The following is a 15,541-nucleotide window of genomic DNA, read 5'->3' on the forward strand; positions in this document are numbered from 1 at the left end:
CAGGTGGTCGGGTCCGTGGGAAGTCACTGAGGTAACAACCCACACCGTCAAAGTAAAAGGTAAAAAAGGGGCAGTTTGGCACCACCTAACACATTGTGTACCCGCTACAGCACCTTCCCGCTCATTGCAGGAAGTTAGAAAAGATTTGGCAGACAGTGTGACCAAAACTGTAGAATCTGATTCATAAAATGCATAAGTGCATTTCCACTGTCTATTAGAGGGTGGAAGACTGATACCTACCCAGTAATATACACTTCAAACCTACCGAAGGTACAACTTCTTTAAAAAAAAAAAATAAAAAAAAAAAAAATGCCTTTTAACCCTCCGTCTGATGTGACCGTCCAAGCTTTTAGGAGACTAGGATGTGCATCCATGAAAATAACAATGTGTGTACTGTCCATAATAATTGCTGTTGTTCTGTCCATTATCTTCCTAGCCACAGCAGAATCCCACAGAAACCAGACTTCTCATAGAGCCTCCCGAAGTGTGAACAGTGCTCCCCCAACCATTACATGTACTGAAGGTGAAGTTTGTGTGGCTAGGTTTGATTTTTGTAAGATCTCAGACTGTAAAGGTTATGTTCAAAGCAAATTAGCAAAGTCCGAAAAGTATTTGTGTAACACCAACTATGTATGTAGTAAGAATAAAGCCTTCACAATGAAAGGAAATTTTATGAAAATAAGTAGAGCGGCAACCAAACATTGTAGCTGCACAGACTGGCTTGCAGTGTTCGCTAACACTGGTCCTGTTAGATGGCCATATGCAGGTTATGTCGGAACAGAGCATGCTGGTCAAACAGGGAGAATAGATTTTGGGCGTAGGCTAACCCTTAGGAGAGCCAATGCCAAACATCCATGTGAGAATGGGAATTGCAACCCATTAACTTTAATATTACTTAATCCAAAATTACTCGACAGTAGATACTTGATATTAGGATCCTATCAGTCGGGCTCTGATAACCTGGGGGTGTTTAAGCTGACAGTGATTCCTAAGTCAAAACCTAAGTCAACCATTGTCATCCCAGACAACAGTAGTGTTGTGACTGGACCTCCCACGGAAACGCCTGCACTGATAAAGACCATAAACATAACTGACCTAAAGGACACATTCTCAGTAGAGACAGTGGTTAAATTGGATCATGTACACTGCTCGTGCTGCTGGTAAGACTAATTGTTATGCTTGCTCCTCAGCTAGGCCACACCTGGGTACTGCACCTTTCCCATTAAATCGACATAATGATCTAGAAGGTCTAAAATGTGTGGTCTCCTTGTTCAGTGGCTCTCCAGGCTATGGGAACTGCACCACTGTGCACTAACTGTTCCCAGAAGTGAAGCAGAGGGTGGTACCCCCAGCATACATGCCCTACAAAGGGAACTATACCTGTTTCGCTAGGAACTCGGGGACCGTTGAGGTGGGTCGGCTGAAGTGGTGTGGAGACACTGTGGACGCCGAAAACAACTCAGACGGGTTCAATTCCGAGTGGTTCAGCGATCAGAGCGTCTCCCGTGCGGATGTATGGTGGCTGTGTGATCTTAAAGTCTTAAGATCTAAGCTTCCTAAGAATTGGAGGGGGATTTGTGCCCTCGTACAACTAGTGATGTCACTATATGTGCTTCCGCTGGGTGGGGAGCCAGTGGGGAAGGACACGAACACACATGGCCGAGTTAAGCGAACAGTAGCGGGCCCATCAGGCTCTTTTGATCCAAAAGTATATGTCGATTATATCGGAGTACCTAGGGGGGTCCCTGATGAGTTTAAAGCAAGAGATCAAGTCGCAGCCGGCTTTGAAAGTTTGTTGTTTTGGTGGTCCACTATTAACAAAAATGTGGATTGGATAAATTACATTTACTATAACCAGCAACTTTTTGTCAATTATACAAGGGATGCAGTCAAAGGAATTCATGAACAACTGGATAAAACTAGCTTAATGGCATGGCAAAATAGGATAGCTTTAGATTTCCTATTAGCTGAAAAGGGCGGTGTGTGTAAGATGTTTGGGGAACAGTGTTGCATTTACATTTTACATTTTCGGCATTTAGCAGACACCTTCATCCAAAGCGACTTACATTACAGTTACAGTATACAGTCTGAGCAACTGAGGGTTAAGGGCCTTGCTCAAGGGCCCAACAGCAGCAACCTAGCAGTGGTGGGGCTTGAACCAGCAACCTTTGGATTACTAGTCCTGTGCCTTAACCACTAGGCTACGGCTTGCCCCGTTGCACATTTATTCCTAACAATACAGCCCCTGATGGGACAATAACTAGGGCTCTTGAGGGACTGACCTCCTTAAGTAATGAATTAGCTAAAAATAGTGGTATTGAGAATCCATTTAACACTTGGATGACCAAAATGTTTGGTCAGTACAAAGCCTTATTTTTAAGCATAATGTCCTCAATTTGCTGTGCTTTGGCTCTGCTCGTGATGTGTGGCTGTTGTTGTATTCCGTGTATAAGGACTCTTCTCACTAGGCTAATTGAGACTACTCCCTCCAAGGGGGGTGACCCGAAGTCACAGTTTTTCCAACAGCATACTCCTTTGTTAGGACCACAAGACATTGAAAATGAAGAAGAAGTTGAATTGGAGGAAGTTTGAAGTGGAGGTTAAAAAAAATAATAATAATTAAAAAAAAAATTTCAGTGTTTCTTCTATTATTGCTTAACCCTGTGTACTATTTTGTTGTTTTTTGTTAATCCCTCTCACTGTGTCCAGAGGGGTGAAAATAGCGATTGTATCTCATCGGACAATCCGGGTTGCGAGGACCTGACTACTCCACAGTTGGCTAATGCCCATCCTTCTCCCGTTTTATTTTATGTTTCATTCTTATGATTATCCTCATATACTACTGTAGCTTAGGTTGTTTTTATTCGGGCTTTTGTTTCATAGTCACTGAGTACTACACAGTCCGGTTTCCGCATAACGGGGAGCTGTCTGTACTCTTATTTAGCTTAATCTTTTAATTTTCATATTATATTAGGAAAAGTATATTTCTATGCATTCATCTGATTTGTAATAGTCCTAAAAGGACAATTAAGGGGGGAAATTGTTGGGTATTATTGATTATACATGTAACTTGTTCTAGTGGATTTTGTGTGTCTTTATTACTGCCCTATTGTAAGTTGAATTCTTACATGCAAAAGAAATGTGTCTGAGGTCTATGCAGATTGAACTTTGATTGACCTGATACTTTGTACGCATTCTGCACCTGGTGTGAGCAGACAGGAATAGCCTAACCTTTTGAGGTGTGAGAAAAACAGGATATGTGTAGGTGTTTTTTCTCTTGACTATGCATAGAGTAAAGGGAAAATGTTTAAAAACAGGAAACATGCAGTTGGTTTATTTCTCCACTATGCAAAGTAGTTAGAGAAAAACAGTTGACGGGGAAAACCACAAACCTTGTGTTTTCTGCTGTGTACGTGCAAAAGAGAAATATTTTGAAAAACAATTTTGACATTTACCGGCAATGAACAACAAGAGAAGGCGGAGTCAAGATTAGAAAAGCAACGAGACACGAGGAAGAGGCAGGCTTCTCGATACATCAGCGGTTGGTGTATGTGCAAGTCTCCTGAGCTCAGAATATACTTTTACCAATCTATGTATCTGATTCTTAATAAATTGTATTCTTGACTAATTTGTATTTGTCCTTTTTCCTGGATGAAAGAACACGATTTTCAACAGTACTAAATAAAATAAATAACAGTTGCTGAATGTGTGCTTTAATGGCAACATGTAGAATCATTGTGTCTTTCACATTATAAAGAAAGGCTTTCAGTGTATGGGATGCATGTTGACATTAAATGCATTAACAAAATCAGACTTGAATTAGCACATAATAAGTCTTCCGTACAGTGGGCTCATCACAGTAACTGCAGCCACTGTATAAATTAACATCAGAGTAGTACTTGCACTTTTCTTATATTCATTTAAACATATAATAGGTATGTTCAGATGTAATAAATAACATTACTGGTGCTAATGTAACAAATCTGAATGGTGAGACTATAATATCTGATCTACCTTAAAGCACTCATTAAACATTGTGCTGTTTAAAACTCATTAAAAATTGTTTTCAGTCATAATTGTAAGTCGCTTTGGATAAAAGCATCTGCTAAATGCCAAAAATTTAAATGTAAATGCTGTACTATGTACTCCCTGAGCCACTAATCTAGCTCATCTTTATCTACTCCTCAGAACTTGAATAAAAGGCATTAAGTCTCTTCTCTGTACCACCAAGTTAAGGAATAACTTGTTCAATTTTTGATGGCAGGAAGAGACACAACTCGTAAACATAGACCCTCTTTCTCACTGGGTTCATAAATGGAAACTAACCTTGCACTTTTCTAACATCTCTTTATCATTAATTAAAAAAATAATCCTGTTATGCTATCTATATTTTCACCAGTTTCAGCAGATTTGTGTTCTTAAGACTGCTGTTCACTGAGAGAAGCACTTCTGCAATTTACTCTGGATAAAAGCTTCAGCTAAATACTGTAAATGTAAAAGCAAATGTAATCATTGCTTACCTCAAAAAACAGTTTTAGGGCCTCATCTTCACTGTAAACTGAATGAAGAGACAGACCCTTTACTGAAACCCCACCCGCAGGCTCATCCACTACAGTTAAGTTTCCGGCTTGTGTCACTCGACCCCCGTTAACTGAGGATAGTAGGTCCACCAGTGTCTCATTGTAGATTTCCAGAAAGGAGAGTTGCACAGAGAAAGTGTGATCCACACGACTCTGTATTTCATGAAAGACCTGAGCAGAAAGACACACCTCATCCAGACAATATTCTTCTTTTTAATTTACTGTAGTAAATTAATGTTTTCCCTGTTCTCTCAGTATATGATCTGACAGTTACCTAACAATTATGCAATCTAAAAAAGTACTGTGTGTGACTTTACCTAAAAAACTATTAGTATGGTTCCTGGAATGGTAGCTGCATACCTGCTGTATGGCACGAGGAATGATGCCTCTTTTTTGGTAGCTGTCAATAGCACCAGTCAATGTATACGACTTTCCAGCCCCAGTCTGTCCATAGCACATAATGGTACCTAATAAAAGACATATATAATAAAATTTGGGTGGGGTGGTGGGGTGGCAAAGTAGTGTATGGTATGGTATAATATCATATACCACTTCCCAAATACTATTGTAATTACTAAATATAATAATAAAAGGAGATGTGCTGGTCTTATTTCCAAGTGGTCTCTTTTCACTGATGAATGTAGTAGAGGGTGGCTGTCAGATAACAGATGGACTTAGAGCTCTACTTGTTATATCACTGCACTAGACACTCTCTAGAACATAACTGGGTTCTAAGTTTTAACTAACTAAGTTTTACTTCAAATCTTCTACAAAAGTATTAGCAAGGTTGGGCAGTCATGATTTTACAGTGAGCACTGGTGTGCAATCAGCTCCAATCCAAAAGATATTACACTGGTTTGATGTTAGGACAAAAATGTATTGCCACACAGATGGAAACAGGTTTTTATGGCGCCAAAGTAAATGTGACCAAGTACAAATAATTTTTGTGCTACACTTTTAAAAGTGGTCCTCTGTGAGCTTGTGTGGCCTGTTTTTTATTGACTCTGACACTGACATGCTGAAATTCGGTTAGCTCCAAGAATGACGCGTTGTTTGTCTAGCATTGTTAGTCTATGTATTTTTTGCATGGCTGTATGATTAATTTATATTAATTTAAGTACTCAAACCCACTTATTGAATGTCCATATTTTGGGCCTATGGTAACACTCATAGAACTCATAATTATTACTGACCATTGTAGCCATCCAGAGCTCCTAGCACCACACTTTGTGCAACGTGCTGATAGACTTCTTCTTGAGATGTGTTGTGAAGCACCCCATTCACCTGAAAAGACCATGAGCTTATCTGATTTATTACCCTCCTAATTCTGTAATCCTTCCTCTGGCGCACCCTGATAGTCTGAGAAAGAGGGAGAAATAAACTCATAGTTACAGTGTATCACAAAAGTGAGTACACCCCTCACATTTCTGCAGATATTTAAGTATATCTTTTCATGGGACAACACTGACAAAATGACACTTTGACACAATGAAAAGTAGTCTGTGTGCAGCTTATATAACAGTGTAAATTTATTCTTCCCTCAAAATAACTCAATATACAGCCATTAATGTCTAAACCACCGACAACAAAAGTGAGTACACCCCTTAGTGAAAGTTCCTGAAGTGTCAATATTTTGTGTGGCCACCATTATTTCCCAGAACTGCCTTAACTCTCCTGGGCATGGAGTTTACCAGAGCTTCACAGGTTGCCACTGGAATGCTTTTCCACTCCTCCATGATGACATCACGGAGCTGGCGGATATTCGAGACTTTGCGCTCCTCCACCTTCCGCTTGAGGATGCCCCAAAGATGTTCTATTGGGTTTAGGTCTGGAGACATGCTTGGCCAGTCCATCACCTTTACCCTCAGCCTCTTCAATAAAGCAGTGGTCGTCTTAAAGGTGTGTTTGGGGTCATTATCATGCTGGAACACTGCCCTGCGACCCAGTTTCCGGAGGGAGGGGATCATGCTCTGCTTCAGTATTTCACAGTACATATTGGAGTTCATGTGTCCCTCAATGAAATGTAACTCCCCAACACCTGCTGCACTCATGCAGCCCCAGACCATGGCATTCCCACCACCATGCTTGACTGTAGGCATGACACACTTATCTTTGTACTCCTCACCTGATTGCCGCCACACATGCTTGAGACCATCTGAACCAAACAAATTAATCTTGGTCTCATCAGACCATAGGACATGGTTCCAGTAATCCATGTCCTTTGTTGACATGTCTTCAGCAAACTGTTTGCGGGCTTTCTTGTGTAGAGACTTCAGAAGAGGCTTCCTTCTGGGGTGACAGCCATGCAGACCAATTTGATGTAGTGTGCGGCGTATGGTCTGAGCACTGACAGGCTGACCCCCCACCTTTTCAATCTCTGCAGCAATGCTGACAGCACTCCTGCGCCTATCTTTCAAAGACAGCAGTTGGATGTGACGCTGAGCACGTGCACTCAGCTTCTTTGGACGACCAACGCGAGGTCTGTTCTGAGTGGACCCTGCTCTTTTAAAACGCTGGATGATCTTGGCCACTGTGCTGCAGCTCAGTTTCAGGGTGTTGGCAATCTTCTTGTAGCCTTGGCCATCTTCATGTAGCGCAACAATTCGTCTTTTAAGATCCTCAGAGAGTTCTTTGCCATGAGGTGCCATGTTGGAACTTTCAGTGACCAGTATGAGAGAGTGTGAGAGCTGTACTACTAAACTGAACACACCTGCTCCCTATGCACACCTGAGACCTAGTAACACTAACAAATCACATGACATTTTGGAGGGAAAATGACAAGCAGTGCTCAATTTGGACATTTAGGGGTGTAGTCTTTTAGAGGTGTACTCACTTTTGTTGCCGGTGGTTTAGACATTAATGGCTGTATATTTAATTATTTTGAGGGAAGAATAAATTTACACTGTTATATAAGCTGCACACAGACTACTTTTCATTGTGTCAAAGTGTCATTTTGTCAGTGTTGTCCCATGAAAAGATATACTTAAATATCTGCAGAAATGTGAGGGGTGTACTCACTTTTGTGATACACTGTACATGGAAATCAGGAAAGACAATGCTTTTTCTTTTGTCAATATTCTTTTTATGTTTTTTCCAATTCCTCCCAGTCTCGTCACACCCAGTTACCCAGTTTCTTTTCTCCTCTGGTGCAGACATTTAACCTGAACGAGGAGAGCTGTACCTAACACAAGCCCCCTCCAACACATGTGCAGTTGACAACCATATAAACATATAAAGAGTCAGACAGTGCTCTCCATTATTCACCATCTCTGTGCAGGTGCCTTCAACTAGCCAGCAAATGAGAAGTCCTTCCCAACAGACACAGCCAATCATGTCTGTGTAGGTGCCCAGCCGGTGGATAGCACATCTGAGATTCACTACTCTGACCTTTAGTGGTAATGGGTAAGCGCATTAGACCACTGCGCCACCCGAGTCATCTCCCTCATGCCATTTCAAATTATTAAAATAAATGTGATTTAATATGATGGTGAACAAAAATTATGGAATTTATAAACTAAGTGTTTTTTCTGTTTTTGTTTGCACACCTTTTTATCAGGCAAGAATTCTACAAGCTCTTGGGCAAAATGTACTGTGGGTCTGGTGCGGACGTACACCTTAACCTCACTTTGTGCACTCATTCCTCCTGTAAATAAATAAATAAATAGTTAATCATCAAAAATAAACAGGACTTATAGCAAATACACTATTGGAAACAATGTTTAACATAATTGCTGAGTTCTTTCACACCTTCAGTAACTGTCTGTGTAAAGGTTGGTTTATTGTTGTATGTTGTATTTGCTTCTTTGTGGGTTCTCACTTTACTAAAACATTCAGTATTGGTAAATGGCTAGGTGTAAACGTGAGTAAAAAGACTGCACTTATTATAAGCCAACAACTAATAACTGTAGGGAAAAATACAACAACAACAATAATAATAAAACATGTATACATATATACAGTACTGTGCAATAGTTCTAGGTAAAATCTAAATCGAATCAATATTTGGTGTGACCACCCTGTGCCATCAAAATGGCATCAATTCTACTAAGTACACTTGCACACAGTTTTTGTTTCTGAAGAAACTCTGCAGGAAGGTTGTTCCAAACATCTTGGAGAACTAACCACAATCCTTCTGTGGATGTAGGCTTGCTTAAATCCTTCTGTCTCTTCATGTAATCCCAGACAGACTCGATGATGTTGAGATCAGACCTCTGTGGGGGCCACATCATTACATCCAGGACTCCTTGTTGACATTGGCTGTATGTTAGGGGTCGTTGTCCTGCAGCAAAGTAAATTTGGAGCCACCTCCCTGATGAGATTGCATGATGGATAAGTATCTGCCTGTATTTCTCAGCATTAATAACACCATTAATCTTAACCAAATTCCCAGCTTGATTTGCTAAAATGCAGCCCCAAACGTGCAAGTAACCTTCTCCATGCCTTCTCCCCAGGCCTTCGACGAACTGCCTTCAGTTACAACCAAGTATTTAAAATTTTGATTAATCATTTCAGAGCACCTGCCATTTTTCTGCTCCCCAGATCCTATGTTTTCACGCATAGTTGAGTTGCTTGGGCTTGTCTCCATGTCGAAAGTATGGCTTAAAACTTATACAAAGCTTCTCCTTTAGAAGAAACCTCTAAAGCCTACTAAATGTGAACAATGCTGACGGCATACATCTTAATTTATTTTACCTTGCCCTAAGTTCAGACTGCTTTTCTGATATCTGGAGCCAACTGGGGCTTATAAGACTGATACTTAAAAGTCCAAACTATTTCAAAATCTGTGTAAACGGTAATCTGGCAAAAGTATTCAGAAGCATTCTGATTACCAGAAATCTGACGTTCCCTCTAACAAACATGACGTCCTCAAAAAAAAGGTTCTTTCAGATCATTGTACCACTGGCTGCATTTACATCATACATATCCTAATCAACCAGCATGTAAACCAAACAAAACATTTACATTTTGTTTTAAACTTTACATTAGTTGCATTTACACAACTTTTAAACAATGTGATGATCTTACAGGAAAATCCCAGTGGTCTTTGTGCCTTTCCCTTATTATTACTGCGTCAATAAGTTTAAAAATTGCAGTGAAAATACTAATGGAAATAGCATTCCCACTGCTCTACATTACAATATGAATCCAAACCAGATCATCATTGTTTAATTTATATCTTTAATATCTGTACATTTGCCAGGCATACACTGCAGGCCTTGAAAAGTAAATTTCTCTTCACTGTTAAAGAGATTCCGATCAGCTACAGGCTCCATGCCCACAGTCTTGGGGATTTATTTGCTATGCAAGCACAATGTTTAGAAAACACTGACCTTTGCACTTACTTTCCAAAACACTGACTGTGCAACATTAACTTGTGACATGGTTTTAACTACAGGTGCACCGTTTATTCATTTTATGGCTGAGTTTGTTTGTTTTTTACTATTAAATTTACAGATTTCCAGTTTTATTAGCAAACATTAAATAAACTAAATAAATTAAACAAATTAAATACACCACTGTAGTACTTTTTTTATTAATATTAATTGCAATTTTCATGAGGCCAAACTCATAAAATTCCAACACAAAAATCTTTTGCCTGTTTAATTAACTGTTTAATTTACCACCTTCCACCATCTGTCATAGGTAATCATTTTCAAAGATTTAAGAAATCCAGAGAAATCTGAATGGGTTTGGGACAGCACTGAAAATGCAAAAGTTCTTACATTTATTTCAACTTATTTCATTGCAGACAGGATGAACCTGAGATATTTCATGCATTGTCTGGTCAACTTCATTCATTTATTAATAAACCTGTATTTCAGGCCTGCAACACTGCAACACAAGTTGGGACAGTAAAGCATTTACCACTTTGTAATGTTGCCATTCCTTTTCACCACACTTAAAAGACGTTTTGGCACCGAGGATACCAAGGATGTAGTGTTTCAGGTTTTATTTTGTTGACAAACTAAAGATCCTTTGGCCATCTTTGCTCATCAAAGACTCAAAGCCTTTCCTGGATGCTGCTTTTGTACCAAACCATGATTACAATCCCCTGTTAACATCACCTGTTTGGAATCGCATCATTATTTAGTTTTTTACCATATTAGTAGCCCTAAATTGCCCCTGTCCCAACTTTTTTTGGAATGTGTTGCAGGCCTGAAATGCAGGAATAGATGTACGTATAACAAATCAAGTTGAGCACACAAAACATGAAATATCTTGGGTTCAAACTGTCTGCCATCAAATAAAAGTCAAAGTAAATGTAAGGAACACTGCATTTTTATTTTATTAGCATTTTACATACTGTCCCAACTTTTTTGATTCTGGGTTGTACAAAAAAGCACCCTCAAAAATGAATTCAAATCTGTCATGTTACTGTGATAAATACTGCCACATGGGTTTGGGAGTACTTTTGAAAACCGCTGTCACTTTACACAAAAAAGTATCTATCCCAATTTTTTTTAATGTGTTGCAGGCATCCAGATTTTATGTCCCAATGTCCCATTTTTTCTGAAAAAGGTAAACACTTGTCATGAACAAATTTCAGGTACATGCCTCTAATAAAAAAAAGTCAGCAAAAAGCAACACTCAATTCAAAATTAATAACATTAAGTCATCATCTGAGAGACATATTTTACATATTTATAAATAGGTCATTAAGACCTATTGCTCTTGCTATTGAAAACCCATTTTGAATAAGTACATGGTAAGAGTGGCCGCCTAGTAAATATCAATGATCCCGAAACCATTTAGCATGGTATGGACAGTCAACAAAATATTTTTTTAGTATAATAAGGGTCTCGTTATGTCAGACCAAAAAAAGTAGTCCAAACACAATTCCAATAGCCAAGTATGGCATGGAGTGATGTGCTGCACAACTGAACAACTTCTTGTGTTTAAAGGAAGGAAGAATTCTGCTCTCCCTCAGAACGTTTTTAAGGAGCTAAAGCTGAGGTACAAAATTTGTTATGCAGCAGGAAAATAACCCAAAAGTAATTGAGATTTATAGAAGAACAAAACTGAAGTTTTAGAGTGAAGTGGACAAGCAATTCAATATAGAGCAGTGTGCTTTTTTTACAGCAGTACAGAACATTATTAACGCACTGTGTGGAACACTGTGACTTACGTTTTCCTAAGAGTGGATTAGCGCTATACTGGTTGAATACATAGTTAAAGGTTTAGTTTGGACGTACCAGTAGTGATGTGAAATTTAGTTTCTGGACAAGAAGGCTTTGAAAGAAACTCACCTTTATCATTTCAACTCGTAAGTTCTTTAAAATGCAAACTCATTTACGAACAGATTTATTGCTAATGCGTGAGCTGCTCCAGTGTTGAAAATGTTGTCAGGACAACCGTGTTGCATGGAGACGCCTACCTAACCAACGCTACACTTACAATAAGCATACTTTCGGTAAACAAGCGCTGTTCGATTCCAGAGTCGGCTCCTTATTCGATTCCGAAATTTGAAAACATACCGAGATAGTGAAATATTCAAATGCTAATTGTGCACTTTCTGTCACGCCAAAATCTAAATTAGTAGCCATAACATTAAAACCACCTCTTGGTTTCTACACACACTGTCCATTTTATCAGCTCCATTTACCACATAGAAGCACTTTGTAGTTCTACAATTACTGACTGTAGTCCATCTATTTATCTACATACTTTTTTAGCCTGCTTTCACCCTGTTCTTCAATGGTCAGGACCCCCACAGAGCAGGTATTATTTGGGTGTTGGATCATTCTCTGCACTGCAGTGACAATGACATGGTGGTGGTGTGTTATTGTGTGTTATGCTGATATGAGTGGATCAGACACAGCAGCGCTGCTGGAGTTTTTAAATACTGTGTCCACTCACTGTCCAATCTATTAGACACTCCTACCTAGTTGGTCCACCTTGTAGATGTAAAGTCAGAGATGATCGCTCATCTATTGCTGCTGTTTGAGTTGGTTATCTTCTAGACCTTCATCAGCGTTCACAGGACGTTGCCCTGTCGGCTGTTGGCTGGATATTTTTGGTTGGTGGACTATTCTCAGTCCAGCCATGACAGTGAGGTGTTTAAAAACTCCATCAGCATTGCTGGGTCTGATGCACTCATACCAGCACAACACACACTAACACACCACCAGTCAGTGTCACTGCAGTGCTGAGAATGCTCCACCATCCAAATAATACCTGCTCTGTAGTGGTCCTGTGGGGGTCGTGACCATTGAAGAACAGCTAAAAAAGTATGTATAGAAACAGATGGACTACAGTCAGTAATTGTAGAACTACAAAGTGCTATATGGTAAGTGGAGCTGATAAAATGGACAGTGAATGTAGAAACAAGGAGGTGGTCATAATGTTATGCCTCATCGGTGTATATTGAACTATTTCTTGTAAAACGCTACCGGATCACAAATGCTTATGACCGTGGTAATGTTAGTTTTATATTGGACATTCGCCTGACCATCTAGTTTCTTTCTTCTTCTTGCTCTTAGTCAATAATCAAACTAACTATACCTCGGTAAACTGCAACAGAGGCTTTTTAAACAGCACAGTATTAATAGTATAATACACTAGTAAAGTAGTAGCATACTACAAACCGTACGCAAAAAAAACAACAAACAGTGCGTAGCACGCAGTGTGCACAGATCATTCCTGAAGACTGCATACTTCAGACTGGCATAATTTAAGAACTAGCAAAACATGACTACAGAGTAGTCGCTACATCCACTAATTTGATCGTTGGCAATGTTATATTGATGTAGTTGTAAAGTTTAAGGGCTTTAAACAATGCTCTTTCTATTGTTTATACTACACAACTGCCTCATAATATCCCGTTGTTCTTCTTCTATTCAAATGATCTTAGGTTGCTGACTGTGATTATACTGTATAGATGTATGTTTGGGTTAGAGCACTATGTATATGTGTAGATTGTATTCCTACACCGAACCCACCTCAACCAAAATCAGGCAGGATAAAGTGGCTGATTGAGTGAAAATGTGAAAGTGATTGATGAACAATGTATCTTTGTTTGCCTAATAATTCTAACTCCTCTTATCTAAACACTAGAGACAGTCTGGTCTAAAAGATGCAATGTTTCAGTTTGACAAACCAACAAAAAATTTTTGTGTGTAAATACCCTCATAGGTCAATGACTTTTAGCTTATGATTAGCTCCTCCTCGATCCCTTAATATCTTAAAAAGCAGTATGTGCAGTGTTCCTGCAGTTTGGCTACACACTGAGTAAAAATGAGGACAGCAATACTGCTTTCTATCTTGTGCACTACTTTAGTATTGCCAGCATTTGCAGAGCAGGAAGAAAACATGGCAAGTATTATTTGTTAACAACAATAGCACTATGTACATAAATTAATGGACTTTATTTGATAAAAGTAGTTTAAAGACATATATTCTCAAGAATTGTCAAGAATGTAGCTTAATTCTGAGTAATACTGATATTTGACATGAACAAATACAAAATTGAGATGCTCATAATGATGATCTAGAAATTGCTGATTAACTTTCTGATTTATTGGAAGTAACAGGATTATCCCATTGACTTTTATTCACCTTTACAAAACCAACATAAAGAAGGAGGAAAGCCTTTCTTTGGAAAGATGTCCCCTGAAGAGGTTATTATTATTATCATTATAATGATTGTTATTATTATTACTACTACTACTTCTACTACTTCTACTACTGCAAACCCCAACAATAAGAATATGTTATTTGTTAATTCTCTTACATCTTTATTTAACTGACAAAAGTAGAAAGAAAATAACTGCCTGTGGCAGGGCATAAATCATGACTAGGATATAAAACAACATCTAAGGCTAAATTATTATTATTATTATTATTATTAGAAGTAGTAGTAGTCATATTACTTTTATGCTGTTGATGGAGTGGGTGCCACAAAACCACATTTAATTATCTCGCTGGTGTGAGAAGTTAGACATGTTCTCTCTGGCTCCACATAAGTTGTTCTCTCACTTCACAAAACATGCAGAAGGTCAATATCTTGCTCTAAATTGTCCCTAGGTGCAAGTGTGAGAGTGAATGAGTGATTGTGCTGTTTTGTGACCTAGCGGACCTAGTTGTAGCCTAGCGGTTAAGGTACTGGACTAGTAATCCAGAGATCGCTGGTTCAAGTCCCACCACTGCCAGATTGCCACTGTTGGGCCCTTGAGCAAGGCCCTTAACCCTCAATTGCTCAGATAATATACTGTCACAGTACTGTAAGTTGCTTTGGATAAAAGCGTCTGATAAATGTTGTGATGTGTATTTTTGCCTTGCATCCAGTGTTTCTGGTTTGTGCTGGACTCAAGGGATCTTGACCCCTTAAAGCAGATTTATTGAGAATAAATAAACATGAAAATGCAAAGTAATTGCAAGTCAGTACAAGAACAATGACCTTTATTTGTTGTAACCATGAAGACATAATGCATTTTTTCTTCTTTAGAAAGAACAATGGATCTTAAAAGTCATACACCAAAATAAACAGTAAGCCACAAGAGAATAATGGCCATAAATATTGTCACAGTAAGTTCTTAACATTGATCTTACATTGATTTTACATTTTCTTTCTCATTGTTAAAACACAGTTTATCTTTTTCATCTTCTCTATTGTTTTTTGTTCTTTGTTTGTTTTTGTCACAGTTCACATCTAAAGCAATGGGAACCTGACACAAGAGTACTGCTTAACTCTTAAAAATGTATTAACTAAGGGGTCAAAAAATAAATAAATAAAGCAAATGGTATGGAAACACTTACTTGGCATGAATGATTATGCTCATCATTTATATCCATAAAGTGATATAAGAATAATATACTGTATTGTAAACCATTGTGATTGTCTTGGTAAACATCAGATTGTCTTGGTCTCAAAAATCAGCAAAAAGTACAAAAATAGGTAGAATAATAATTAGATAAGAGTGATCTTCTGTGTTTGATCATTAACAGTGAGCAGTTTGGCATGT

The 15,541-nt window shown here is 38.7% G+C and overlaps 1 protein-coding gene and 2 long non-coding RNA genes across 9 annotated transcripts in view; 2 read left to right on the forward strand and 1 right to left on the reverse strand.

Moving 5' to 3' along the window:
- Positions 1–11,918, reverse strand: part of kif9 (kinesin family member 9) — a 36,641-nt gene extending 24,723 nt beyond the window's left edge. For 3 of the 7 annotated variants that reach the window (XM_062993988.1, XM_062993987.1, XM_062993984.1), the window contains exons 1-5: positions 11,828–11,910; positions 8,126–8,223; positions 5,774–5,939; positions 4,941–5,047; positions 4,521–4,751 (exon numbers count right to left, since the gene is read on the reverse strand). In XM_062993988.1, the coding sequence (XP_062850058.1) occupies positions 4,521–4,751; positions 4,941–5,047; positions 5,774–5,939; positions 8,126–8,218 (597 nt within the window). In that variant the 5' untranslated portion in view covers positions 8,219–8,223; positions 11,828–11,910. Of the gene's footprint in view, positions 1–4,520; positions 4,752–4,940; positions 5,048–5,773; positions 5,940–8,125; positions 8,224–8,327; positions 8,349–8,702; positions 8,719–11,827 lie in introns of those variants that run through there. The other 4 variants (XR_010011519.1, XM_062993989.1, XM_062993985.1 and 1 more) reach the window with 4 other exon arrangements.
- On the forward strand, positions 11,451–13,892 carry LOC134312226 (uncharacterized). Its single transcript, XR_010011522.1, has 2 exons — positions 11,451–11,534; positions 13,713–13,892. It is a non-coding gene; the product is annotated as an uncharacterized LOC134312226 (long non-coding RNA).
- Positions 13,893–14,110: 218 nt separating this feature from the next.
- Positions 14,111–15,334, forward strand: LOC134312225 (uncharacterized). Its single transcript, XR_010011521.1, has 3 exons — positions 14,111–14,197; positions 15,025–15,104; positions 15,222–15,334. It is a non-coding gene; the product is annotated as an uncharacterized LOC134312225 (long non-coding RNA).
- Positions 15,335–15,541: the final 207 nt, after the last annotated feature.

This window comes from Trichomycterus rosablanca, chromosome 4 (assembly GCF_030014385.1).
Source record: "Trichomycterus rosablanca isolate fTriRos1 chromosome 4, fTriRos1.hap1, whole genome shotgun sequence".
Taxonomy (NCBI): Eukaryota; Metazoa; Chordata; class Actinopteri; order Siluriformes; family Trichomycteridae; genus Trichomycterus; species Trichomycterus rosablanca.